Source organism: Juglans microcarpa x Juglans regia, chromosome 3D (assembly GCF_004785595.1).
Source record: "Juglans microcarpa x Juglans regia isolate MS1-56 chromosome 3D, Jm3101_v1.0, whole genome shotgun sequence".
Classification (NCBI taxonomy): Eukaryota; Viridiplantae; Streptophyta; class Magnoliopsida; order Fagales; family Juglandaceae; genus Juglans; species Juglans microcarpa x Juglans regia.
The window spans coordinates 34,629,788-34,643,964 of NC_054598.1; the positions used below are offsets into that span (position 1 = coordinate 34,629,788).

General features: G+C 36.0%; 1 protein-coding gene across 1 annotated transcript; it reads right to left on the minus strand.

Annotated features, from left to right (window-relative positions):
- Positions 1 to 6,455: 6,455 nt before the first annotated feature.
- On the minus strand, positions 6,456 to 13,818 carry LOC121256650 (DIS3-like exonuclease 2). The gene is made up of 7 exons (XM_041157496.1): positions 13,193 to 13,818; positions 11,743 to 12,164; positions 11,585 to 11,638; positions 11,408 to 11,476; positions 8,370 to 10,610; positions 7,610 to 7,681; positions 6,456 to 7,469 (listed from the first exon to the last, which is right to left on the minus strand). Exons 1-7 carry the CDS (start codon positions 13,311 to 13,313, stop codon positions 7,050 to 7,052), a joined length of 3,399 nt encoding a protein of 1,132 aa, XP_041013430.1. The 5' UTR covers positions 13,314 to 13,818; the 3' UTR covers positions 6,456 to 7,049.
- Positions 13,819 to 14,177: the final 359 nt, after the last annotated feature.

Consider the following 14,177-nt stretch of genomic DNA (forward strand, 5'->3'; position numbering starts at 1 on the left):
ATATGTGAACAAATATAAGTAATAAAAGAGTTGTGTTTAGTTGATACATTATTTGCCTTAGTGCACTCACGAGTAAAGTGTCTCACTTTTTCACAATTATAGCACTTCAATTTGGACTTATCCTTGCCAGCACGCTTGCCTCTGCGGTGCTTTGCTACTTTTTCATCCCTTGGCCCAAAACTATTTGCCTCTCTAACAAATCTTTCATGTTGCTTGCTCTTAGGCTTGAATGCCTTGCACTTTCCAGTTTGGGCAACAAAAAGAATATTACGATACACACCTATGTGTTCCGCCTCTAGCTTGAAATGGCGAGATATATCAACAAAAATCTTAATATTCTCACTGTATGTCAAAACGAGCTTCATTTGTCCCATGTTGACTCAGGCAAAGATCGTATCACAACGGTAACTTGCTGTTCATCAGTGAGATTATTGCCAATAGCCTTGAGATCATGAATCAAAGCAGACATTGACCTCAAATGCTCAGTCATGGTATGTTTAGGGTTCATAACATATCGCTCAAATCTCAAAGTGAGGGCATAGAGCCTAGTAGCTGATGTCCCCCCATAAGCAATTTTCAGCTAGTTCCACTTATATTGGGCAATTGGGCAGTTCTCAAACTCCCTGATAAGATCATTGTGCATGCTGCTAAGCATGGTAAAACGTGCACACATATCTTTCTTTGCTCAAGCCTATAGGTTTCCATATCACGATGATGTTAGGAAGTATTCCCTTCTTCAGGTTGTATCATAAGGTGAGACAAATTTTCTAGGACCTCTTGTTCTTTAAGCAGATATTGGATTTTCCTATATCACATGTCATAGTTGATCCCATCCAATTTATCTCTTTTAGTAAGGTTAGCAACTACGTTCTTAGTGGTCATTATCACTACATTCGTTGCACGAGATTGACATTAGCACATATTTAATTTTATTCCAAAATCTAACTAAACCATGTAATTCCTTCCTACATAGTGAAATCGAAAATTTTGCAAAAAAAAAAAAAAAAAGTAGTAATCATCTCCCACTATATAAATTCAAATACCACATCTAATTAGTTTTGAATAAAATTTATAGATGAGTTTTTCAAAAATACTCAAAACTCACACATAATCCATTCATCAAATATGAAAAATCTAAAATCATTGCGCTAAACACATTCCCCATAGGCTCCACCCGAAGCCTCATTGGTAATTTGGAACATCATGTTAAGGTGACGTTAAAGTATATCGATAGACGTGAAACACATTCCTTTATATGGCATCAATAATAAAATTACATTTCGAATATTACATTTTAAAAGAAAATCCTATTACAAAACTTCTAGGAAAATAATAAATAAATAGGGATGCCACGACATCGATATACTTATAAGCTACACCTTATCTATTCACATAAAAATAAATACATACATTACACATGAGCCCACCAAATTACCTATGTCAACTTTATCCATTTTAATAATAATAAAAAAATGAGCTCAAACATCCAATCATAGTGGTATGCATGATGGTTCAACAGATAGAGAACCCACAGTCTCAACTAATGAGAAGGGTTTAATAGATCATCAAATCTAGGGACACATTCAATATGGACATGTAATTACCAATATCAATTAATTCAAAAAATGCAACAAAAAAGAATCTATATAAATGTTCATATAACATAGAAAAATTAGACTCGAGGAAGTATGATAAATATCCTAAAAATATTTTTTATTATTATCAAATTTTTAAAGCATTTTAATAAAAATGATTTAAAAAATATTTTTTTGGCTCTTGGCCTAAAAAAGATATAAATCAACTTTAGACACCAATACAAGGCTACACGTGCCATACGTGACAAAAATTGGACATCGGAAGCCGTCGGATGCGCCCCCACGCGCCTCCTACGCGTGCGGGCTTTGTTTTGGCTTTAGAGGCAGTCTTGCCTCTACTTCACTTGCCGTGACAGAGAGTGTACATCACCTCCCCTACTCACAGTGTTGTCCAACGTTCAAACACAAAATTCAGTCATCTTAATGTGTATTTGTGTCAATAACATGAGCAAAAACACACCACAAGTGCAAGGGTGGATCCCACCCTCCATGGCGAAGAGTGAGCCTGGTTTAAAAAATACTATTTATCATCTTCTTCCTCAACCCAAATTTTTGGTTTTTCCCAATTTCAACCACCTATTTTCAATCGGTCATAACTTATTCATACTAAGTGCTAATTAAGCGTATAATATGCCAAATTAAAGCTTATGAACCCAACTTTCTAACCATATAAATTTTATTTCCAAAAAAATAAGATTTGGTTGGTTAAAAGTTGGCTCAAAGTCACGGTGCAAACATGATATTTAAAATTAGAGTTTCAGATTTCTTCTTCTATATGCAATGAAACTTCACCAATTTAAAAGACTTATTTATGGCATTATAAGGAATGTTTCCATGAGATAATTCAATCTTAAACATGTCATATCGTAATCTCTAATGAAAAATCTAAAACACAAACAATCATGGCATATCATCAATTATATCCTTTTAAACTCATTTCAAAGCATCAAACAACATGTAATCATATTCATATGGGAGAAAACAAGTAGCATAGGCTTTAATACTAATGTTAAATAAAGTTAATTCGAATTACCTCAAGGAGCGAAATTTCCACAATTTTGGATCTTTGCTCGTCTTACAGCTCACGTCACTTTGTTGATTGTACCTTTATGTCGCTAAGGAGACTACTAGAGTCTCCTAAAAAATTTCACCCTTCAAGATTAAGAGATCAATATGGTTTCTCTATAAAACTATAGAGAGAGATGAGAGTGTTTCTTTTTTTACTTTCACTTTTTCCCTCTTTTTTTATTTATTTAATGTACGTAAAACTCTTATTTAAATAGTTTTTTCATAGGAGGTTAATTAACTTTCCTGAGGTTAAGTGGTAGTGGTGAGGAGTTAATTAATAACCTTCCCACCCATCTGAATACAACATAGATCATGGGATTACCCACTACTATTATAATACAACATCAGCAGCTAACGTCATTGATCTCATTGACTTCTGCCACAGGGACATCGAGAAAAATGGTCGCATGTTGTCTCCGACCTGAATTTCTGTACTTATTACCTTTCTACCCTTCGATAAATTATATTGCACACAACTAATTCATAAAACAATTCTCAAGGAACTTCTCACTATCACACAGACTCAGAGAGAGAGAGAGAGACCTAAATTGCAGAGGATCGATGAACGAAAAAGAGAAGCTGAAGGAAATCGCCGACGTGGAGAGCAGTATTGGAGAGATCGACGAGGGATCCATACCATCCGATTGCTGACACCATTTCTCAAAAGCCTTTGTAGTTTGTCCCTTTTGTCAAGCTACACCGTGTTTGGTTGGTTGAGTGATCTCAATCCTTCTCAAATCAATCATTGATTACTTACTACTTTTTCAACTTTTTATAAAAAAAATTTAAATCCATCTCAGCTAAGGGTGGCAATTCACGTTTTTGGATCGTATTCGTGTCGTGTCAAGTCATGAACATTTGATTATATGGGCCAACCATAGCTCGACCCATTAAACTAAGTGTGTCAGACTTTCAAATCCTGACCCAACTCATTTAGATAACGGGTTATGTCATGTCACTCATTTTGAACAGTTTAATAATTAATTTAAAATAGGTCAACACGATACATCTCATTTAAATCTATTTCATGTAAATGAGTTGAACTAAAATACATAACACATTTGATCTAATTAACACAATTTTACATAAAAGTTAAAATCTATATTTATTAGTAGGCATAATATCTTTAAAAAGTAATATACATACTAACGAAAAATATCAATATTTTTCAAATTTTAACATATAATAAAAGCAATATTACAAACCCTACAATAACGAAGATAAGCATAGGTCCAGAATTACAATTCCAACAATAAAAATATAAGCATATTGAGAAATATAAATATTACAACTCAACAATAATAAAATTAAAATTTTGAAATAAAATATAAATGTGTCAAAATGGGTTGATTTCGAGTTAAGCGGGTTGACCTGTTTATAAATCGTGTCTTAATAGGTTAGCCCGTTTTGACCCGAACATTTTAACATCAAATCCAAACCTGCTAATTTCGTGTCGTGTTCATGTTGAGTTCACGAATCGTGTCTCATATTGTCACATTTAATCTCAATCTATTTCATACATTCAAACACATATATCACCTATTTACATTCAAACACGTCTCAATGGAACCCACAAAATTCTATTATTAACATATCAACTCATATCATCTGAGATCATCTCAGCAGTCAAACGCAATCGAAGTGTGTGGCTGTGGGAGCAAACCTTACCTACACCACGGTTAGTTTAATCCTAAACTAAGAACTGGCTCATACTTCTTCTAAATCCCCAGTTGGCGTGATGATAAGTACTGAAATTTACATAAATAAGTCATTATTATCTCATTTGCTAAGATTCATATATCTTCTATTCTACTCGGCTTTACAATTTGATGTGATTAATCAAATTGTAAAATTATTTTTATCATAAAGTAGATCTAACAGATCACTTAAAAATACTAATTTATGAATTTAATTTTATATAATCATGTAACACCTCACTCTCCACAATAAAGAAATATGTTTTTTTTTAGAAAATCACAGGAGCTGGAGTGCTAATACTGAACCTGACTTAGAAATATATTTATTTTTCTAAAGAAAGCGCCAAGTACAAATATTTCTTATAATAAAGAGAGTCATTTTGAATTAATATACAGAAATCGTAAATGAGAGTGCGCTAAAGCATTTATTAAAATTTCTCAAAGTCTGTACCATAAAAAATCATAATTTAAAATCTATGTACATGATCTAGGCCATTGTCATGCCTCTCTAGATTAAGTCTCATCCTGCAACTCTACTTTCATAAATATCTTACCTAGGGTGGTTTAAAAACATAAAACAAATTAAAATGAGTCGATGACTCAGAAAAAAAAAACTCATCATAATGTAAACATACTTAACATAAAGTTTTTCATAAAATATTTCATGCTGAGAATTAAAATCATGATCATTCAAGCATATGCTTATGACATGCATGATTTATCTTAGCTTATCTTACTTATCATACTAACCCATAGACTTAACCCTGCGTGCAAGGTTGTACATCGGCCTCACATCCCTCGACCGCAAGGGGAGTGGCTAATAGTATTCTAGCATACTATAGTAGACTACGCTTAGATCCATGACTTATACATTCATCCAAAAATCACATTGGTACCATGCATCGAATGACCATCTGATTAACTATTATGAGATTATCTTATACTTGATTTTATGAAAGCTTACATATTTTATGCAACATGAGATGTATAATACATACATAACTATAATATATGGAATGAAAATGATGAATGACGTGCTTGCAAATACCATGATATGCGTGGTACGTAAACACTGACTTCTAAAGAAATGGTTTTAATAATAATATATATATAACTAGCTAACGTATGCTAATCCTAATTTATGATCAAGCTACTTACCTTATAGTGTTGCTTCCTAAAATTTTCGACACAAAATCGATCACAGTGCTGGACTGGGTATCTTGAGTTTGGTCGTTGCACTTATGGAGGTTTATGATTTTTTCCAAATAACACAAGGAAGAAAGATATTGATAAAAAGATTTGGGAAAGGGTGCCAACAAATTTGAGTTTAACTCGATTAATACATGTAGTGATACTAATCTACTAAACACTCAGTTGTGATCATCTAAGAAGAGAATTTGAGTTTAAAAATATGATCTAATAGTTCATTTAATGTAGAATTGGCAGTGACTGAGACTACGTAGGAGACTTCAATCGGTGATAATTTTAAATTGAAATAATATCTCATGACTCATCTTTAAATTTTAAAAAGAATCTAACTCGTTCAATAAATAATAAATGTGATTTAACCTAGTTATTAAACCTAATTAAAACTCTTAATTAATATCAATAATTTATCGCTTGTGACTTATCTAATATGACTCATTAATTATAATTTAGCTTAATAAAAATTTTCAATATTCCAACCTTATGATTATTGGGTCGTCTCCTTACAAATCCCTTTTATATTATTACACTTCTCTTGCAACAATGTATGCACTCGCATCTTACCGAAAAAACATCTTCGTAACATAATTTCCTGTATTTTTCTTTTTTTATTATACACGAGTATTTGATAAAATCAGTAATTAATGAGAGCTAAGTCCTGCAATTTTCCCTTTTCCTTAATGGGGGAGCCAAGTTAAGACGGATCATGAAGATACTCAAATCAAATCCACCCAAGCTCTTCATCCTTCTTAGGGGGAAACTGCTAAATTGAAAACAAAAGATCGAGCAACATCTATCTATCATGTAGAACTCAAGGGGCAACCTTCTTTTTTTTTTTTTGCCATTGCAATTGCTCGAGTACAAATAAAAGCAAAGCAGCACTCCAACAAAAGAGAATTACACTTCCATGTCACCATTTTCACCCCCCAAGAAAACGTGTTATTAAACTGGGATTTACAGCCAGCCAGCCACCCACCCACCCAGTTTTCACAGTACAAACATACCAATATAAATGCAGCATCATACCGGATTCGAACTACTGCTAGATCTAGCCGCCCAAAATCAAAAATCTATTGGGCCGCAGTCGAAGATGAACAAAAAGGAAAAATACAGCATGAATTCGGCTTTTTTTGAAAGGTCAAATCTGCAGACGACAGCAGATGTTAACCAAGTAAATATTGGATGGAACTGGCCAACAAAAACAAGGGCCTATTCCAGCAAGCAGCTTCTGCTTTAAAAAAGCTACTAAAAGCCAAAGTCACGACAAAACTTCCCCCAGTATCTACACCCGCCACCAGATGTTTTACCATCACACATTCAGAGTATCAGCGGATTTAGACCATAATTTTCTCTTCTAATACTATTGGAACTATACACTACTTTTGTATCTACAGTGCTTGTCAATTCCAATCAAAGCTCTGTTATCTCCATCTTCTCAAAGTATCCTTCCCAACACTTGGCCTGACACTTCCAATCACCCAAATTACCTTAAATAAGAAGTCATATAGAGCCTCACCCCAATATCAATGGGACCATCATCACCACCAACTGGATGAAGTGAAACAGGAATTGTCGAAAGCAGATGCAATGTGGAAGGGAAAAATCCAGGAACAACTTCAGACTTTGAAGTGTCAAATTGGCTAATGGCCTCCAGATCCTTGGCAGCAACAAGAGTGTCTCCTACTTGTTCATTGGAACTCCCTCCAAACACCCCCAGTTCACCTTCCAGATCATATGGACTTACAACAAATGCAACATCTTCAAGTGCCTTCCATTTACCAGGGGTACCTCTCCTAGATGAGCGTTTGTTAGGAGGACATAAATTAAGCACCAATGTGGAAGTAGCCTCGAGCCATTCTACTGTCAAGCCTTCAACTTCATCATAATATATCCGCCGCTCAATCTGCATTAAGGGGAAGAAAATGAAACTGCAATTTTTTTTCCCGATAGGTAATTGCAAAATTTAGCTTCAGGACGCAGCTATGCATAGAAAGAGAGACAGGTTTAATTTAGGCAATGCATAGAAAGTTAGGAGCAGCTTACAGCAAGCTTTTGGATATAAATGGACATGAATCTTGGCCCAAGACCCAATACCCTTGCTTCTGAGAATAACATCTGCAGAACAAAACAGGCCAAACATGAATCACTAAGCAAGTACTCAAATAATCAGGTAACGAAGAAACAAAGAGAACAATACTCAAAACGGCCAAACCACCACAGAACTAACCCATTTTGAAGGTATTTAACCCTATCCGACATTGAATTTTACCAGTTAGTTAACTTCAAGCATCTAATTGATGACACTTAAGATTTAATATTAAATTCGTTGCAACACATTGAATTATCAAACTATCAAGTCTAAGACACCAGGCCATGAACAAAATGAGGATATTCACATGGTAAGAATGTCCGGTTGTAGCATTCCTGCTACATCAGAAGCATATAAAGTTCTATATTACTGTATTCAAGTTTAAAATAACAAATATCACCTGTATATGTCCCATATACTTGAGCTATGCCTATTATCATCAATAAAATTCTTATTTACTGAGAACAAAATAACAAATATTACAATATGAGTGCATAAATGACATTACAGAGAATATGGTGGCAGGTTCCACGGACTACATACCATCAAAGGTACAAGACAAAAGCAGACACAGAGAACAAATCATAAAGCAAATCCAGCACCTTATAGATGCACTACAGTCTAGGCAGTGATCACAATCCACTTGTGGGGTAAAAAAAACCTATAAAAAACGGACTGCACATTACAAGGGGCTAAAGGGAGAATAACATATACCTGTTTCTTCCGTAGCAGGGCCCACATGTAGAGTTTGTTACAGGCATCCTTGACATGCCTGCTCGCCAACTTTCTCTCATTGCAATTAGCAGCTACATTTGTAAGTAATTCAGCGCAAGGAACTCTATGCTTTAGTGCTGCAGCAAACAAAGCTTCCCTACCTTCAAGGGATTCAGCAGCATCTCTATCAAAATGAATACCAGTGAAGCATCTTCTTGCCACACTCTCTCCCCTAATATGTTTTTGCAACATTCTTGGATGCTTCAAATACAACTCCTCGGCCTCAATGGCTGCAGCCAGCATCCGGTGTACAACAATATCTGGATACCGACGCAGAGGAGAAGTAAAATGAGTGTAGAGAGGAACAGCCAGTGCATAATGACCCCAATTGCCTTCAGTATCTAATGAATCTCCACTACAAAAGTAAGTAGCCAACTGCATTGGCCTTGAAGCATATGATATAAGTATATCAAACAACACAGCATCATCCTTAAGCTTTTCCTTGATTCGCTCCAATGACTGATGAAACTGGCCAGAAGAAGAAGTGTCCAACTCCAAACCATGTTTGCAACAAAATGCTTCAAACTCTCTAAGCTTCCGCATATTAGGTTCAGGATGCCTCCGCAGTAATGCACAACTTGGAAAAGCTCTTGATATGATTTCAGCAGCTGTCCTATTTGCCAAAAGCATAAACTCCTCGACCAATTCATTTGACTCCTTCTGTTCGCACAGCATAGTATCATATGGAATACCATTTTCATCAAATAGAAAAACAAATTTGGAGCTCTCAAGTTGTAAAGCCCCGTCATTAAACCTCTTCTCCTTCAAAATTTTGGAAATCTCATGAAGGCTTTCAACACATCTAATTACATCAGGCCACTCAAAATGACCATGCAACTGGGGATGTCCATTTCCAAGGGCATTATAGATCTCCCCATTAATTATTCCAGCAAAAATGTCCTGAGCATGTTCATATGAAAGTTTGCAACAAGATTTTATCACAGTACGGCCAATCCAGCGGTCTACAACATCCCCACCATGGTTGATGTCCAAGAACATAGAAAATGCCAGCCTATCTACTCCAGGGTTAAGCGAACCTAGGTTCTCTGAAAGAGGTGGGGGCAACATTGGTATTTTACCTCGCAACATGTAGACACTGGTTGATCGGATCTGAGCCTCTATATCTAAGGTTGTATCGGGTAAAACAAAATATGATACATCAGCAATATGGATTCCTACTCTGAAATTGCCATTGGACAATTTTTCAATTGAGAGGGCATCATCCAGATCAGTGGCAGTGGATGGGTCGATAGTAAAGATGCACAAATTTCTAAGATCTATTCTACTTTCAAATTCCTCTTGTGGCACCTCCCATGGAACGCGTGGAAGGCTCGATAGTAATTCAGGAGAAAATTCAGATGAAGGAATTGCATTTTCAAACAAAATTGCATTGATCTGTGGCTTTAATTCACTTCCACGTCCAAAACTATGCAAGATGTGGGCTTGTGGAACAGGACTTTCTTCATCCCACTCAGCAATTTTTGCAGCTACCAGCTCCATTTCAACTGTCGAATCACCCTTCTCTAATCTTTTTCTAATGCAGTCTGGCATGCCATTCACGAGGACCATCATTTTTGGAAATTTAGGGTCAGTTGGTGTCAGGTGAATGTACTCACGGTTCGATAATGGCAATGAAGTTTTGTTGTTCTTTGCATCCTTTCCGCATAATTCACGATAAGAAAGCCACTGCTTAACATTAAGAAAACCCACAATAGCATCTCGACGAGGAGACATCTCAATTATGGCAACAATTCTGCCAGTTGGTCGTTTTGAAGGGAATGAACTAATTAAAGCACACATCCTTCCCAGTGCAGTGTTTAGTTCATTCTGCCCACTAGAAAAATCTGCATGCGACGAATCAAATGCAGCAGCGAGATATGGACCAACAAGATTACAACTAGCCGGCCCAATTGGGTCTACATGAACAGTTTCTTCAGTGAAATTGCTGTCCCCATAACAAAACCCCTTCTCAAGAAAGGGACAACTTCTGTGATGGGCATGCTTACATTCGGCATCTACCTTACCTTTACCTTTGCAGCTGTCACCAGAAATCTCACTATCTTCCAAGAGTAAGTTACAATCTTCCACTGGTGGATAATTGTTAGATATCCCAGTTGACCCCTTCATCCTGCTCCAGAATGACAAAGGATCAATCTTGATCACAACAATATCTCCTTCCACCTGCATCAAAATCGATGTCAAAGCAATCATAAGCCTCATCCACAGGCAGAAATAGTGAAATTTTTTATAAGTCAGGCAGAAATAGTGAAATACAAGAGTGAAAAAAAAACTCAATACCAACATTTAATGAAGGATTATATAAATTATAATAGCACATACGTGCAGTAAGATTGCCATAGAGAAAACGACACTAAGGTCCAGTTTGTATTCGTAAATCATCTCAACTCATTTCAAGTCATCTCAACTCATCTCACTACTATTCATTATTATTCATCAACTTTAACTCACAAATCTCACTACTATTCACAACTCATCTCACTGCTATTCACAACTCATCTCAACTCATCTTCGAATCCAAACAATACCTAAACTGGTCGGCATGTGCTTTTTTTCAATATAAAATAATGTACCATAACAAAAACACAAAGGCAGATCAAACCCATCACCAACTACCAACAAAACCAATCAGGGTATACAATGCATATGCACAAAAACAAAAGCACAACTGAACACATACATACAGGTACAAAAATGACTCCAAGAGTATACTTCCTTGCATGCAAAGTTCCCTGCTTTGTCATGTGCCCCCCCAACCCCCGCGGCACGGTTCATATAGCATGAATATAGGAATGGAATGATTATAAAATCAAGACCCAACTGCTTCATTAAATGGAGAATGGGCTCTTTTGGCTGGCCAGAGATTGGGGGTGGAGGCAGAGGCTTTGCATGTGTAAAATGAATAATGAAAGAGATAAGTCAATTGAAGAATGTGTAAAATAAACCCAATGCATACTTACAGCTCTATTCTGAGCAGCAATTCCACTAACTAGAGCATCTGTTGGAACCCCATCAATTTTGCAATAAGCCTACCAGTTAAACAAACGGGTAGTCACATTATTTATCCAGGTATTTATCTTTGATGAGCACAGAGAAACCTTGAACCATAATTCATATTCAACTACAATTTAACAAACCTCGAGTCTATTGTAAGCATTGACACGAAACACAGCTTTAAAAGCATCACCTTTCTGAAACAGAAGATAACAAATGAGTCAACAATTTTCCATTCTCTAGCGACATACGTAGAATATTCCAACCTATAATCCACATCATGATCGCTTTTCAGACTAACCTTTAATGCCTCGTCAACAGCCTCCATGGACCAGTATGGATCAAAATATTTTTTTTGATAACCCTCAACATGAGGGGAAGGAAACAAATCCTTGTTTGTAAATGTCCCAAGTGACCCTCCAGAAGCAATTCGTTCAAGAGAAGATTGCGAAAAGACTTTCCTACCATAATCAAATACATATTGATTTGGTATGCTTTGCACCTCCATGGAGTCTGCCTGTTCACTGATATGCAGTGATGGCATAGAATAGAACGCAACATTAGATGCTCCAGTTAATCCATCCTCGTTCGGATTATGTATGTCCAACCCATATTGGGACGAAGAACTATTTGAGGTTGCAGTTACATGAGGACATGTTTTACCGCCTCCACCAGTGCACTCTGATGCTTCACCATGTATGCCATTCGCTGCACTAGAATAAGCTACCAAAAGGGAAGAAGGGAGGAGTCAAAGGGAAATTCAGCATCAATAGTTTGAATTTTGTACACGGTCCTATATAGGGGCATAGCCAGAATCTTATTTTAGAAGGGGCATTATATCATTATGTGAGAGAGTAAGAGGGAGAGAGAATTGGCCTCATTTGCATTCAAAACCCACCTCAACTCATCTCAACTCATCATTACAATTTTCACAAATTCCCACACAAAATATAATAAACAATTCAACTTTTTTAAATCCTAAAACAACGTTCCCAAATTCCCACACAAAATATAATAAATAATTCAACTTTTATTCTACTATTCACAAACCATCTCAACCCATCTCAACTCATCTCTGAATCCAAACCACTCTAAATGTCCCTGAAGTAATTAGAAGCAAGAGAAAAGGAAAAAGTAAAAGCAATGGTGTTTGCGCCACTCTGAACATGGGCTAAGGTGGCACAAGGAAGAAATAGGTCTTGGACTTCCCCCAGTCAACATACAAAAAGAATATAACAGTAAAAATATAAATGATATGTAACTTATTCGAAACTTATATTAATCTCAATTCAGATTTTCATTAGGTACATTAATCTCAATTAATATTTTCATAAGGTATATTAATCTCAATTCTTGAGAGATTGTAACGGTATAGCATCTTTACAGGCACGTGAAATGTTCTTCCCAAATCCTAACCATAATTCACTCATTTCCAAATCGTAACAAGCAGGTGCAGGATAATCCCACTCATCAGCAATTATAACTTCCCCAGAACATTTCCTGGTAAACTTATTCCATCACCACGAAATTTTAGATTTTGTTTAAATCTTACTATGTTCACATAACGCGATTATTGCAAAAATCCAGAAATGAAATTCGCCAAAAAAAAAAAAGAAAACGAAGCGAAGCTAATCTGTTCCCCCGTGAAGAACCCCAAAAACCCAGTTATAAATTCACCAAAATCTCCAAGGAAAATAATACGCAACAAAAAAAAAAAAAAAAAAAAACAAAACAAAACAAAAGAAAATTACCAGAAGTGGGAGGGGTTTGCTTGGATCGCCGATTAGATCGGCGCTTCTTCTTCTTCTCCTTGTCACCATCGCAATTCACAGTAGACGGTTCAACCACATATTGCTGAACGACGCCCCTCATATTTTAACCAAAAAAAATAAGCCTTTTAAAACCACACAAAAAATGAACCCCACCCCACCCCCCAAAAAAATCCAACAAAAAAAAAAAAAAAAAGAAACAGATAAAAAAAATAGAAACCCTAGTTGGATCAGAAAATTCAGAGATAAAATTCGGGCTTCTTCCGATCGGTAAAAAAATATACCGGAAGAACCCGATTAAGGAGAAAAATAGTTTAAAGAAGCAGAGAGGAGGGAGGAGGAAGAAGAAGAAGAAGAAGAAGAAGAAGAAGAAAGGGAGGAGAAACGAAACAGTGGAAAAGAGAGGATGAGGGATTTATATAATGTGGAAGATTTAGAAGAAGTGGTAATGGTGGTGGAGGTGGAGAAAAAGGAAAAGGAAAAGGACGTTATGATTGGTCGGCGGGGACATAGGCGCCGACTCTCGATGCCTTTTGTCTGGACTCTGACCCTCAAACCCACCTCCCCCTCTCTCTCTCTCTCTCTCTCTCCCCCTGTCTCTCTCTCTTTTTCTTTACCCTTTTCTGTTTCCTTTCTCTTTTTCATACTTTTCTTTTTTTCTAAAAAGGAATTAATTGAGTGAGGGAGCTGAGCTGTTATGACCGCTGGATCTCTCGACACGTGTTTTACTTCTTTCGACTTTTTGACATGATAATGATAATTAAATCTCAGATCAATCCTTACTAAAAAATATGAAAATCTAACGCTTATTAGACACCGTCACGTTAATAGAGCAGATTGTAGTATATAATTACAATTTCTAATTGGAAATAATCCTCACTAACATGAACCAGAGCATATATATATATATATATATATATATATATATATACACAAATAAAAACATATCTCTAAATTATTAATTCGA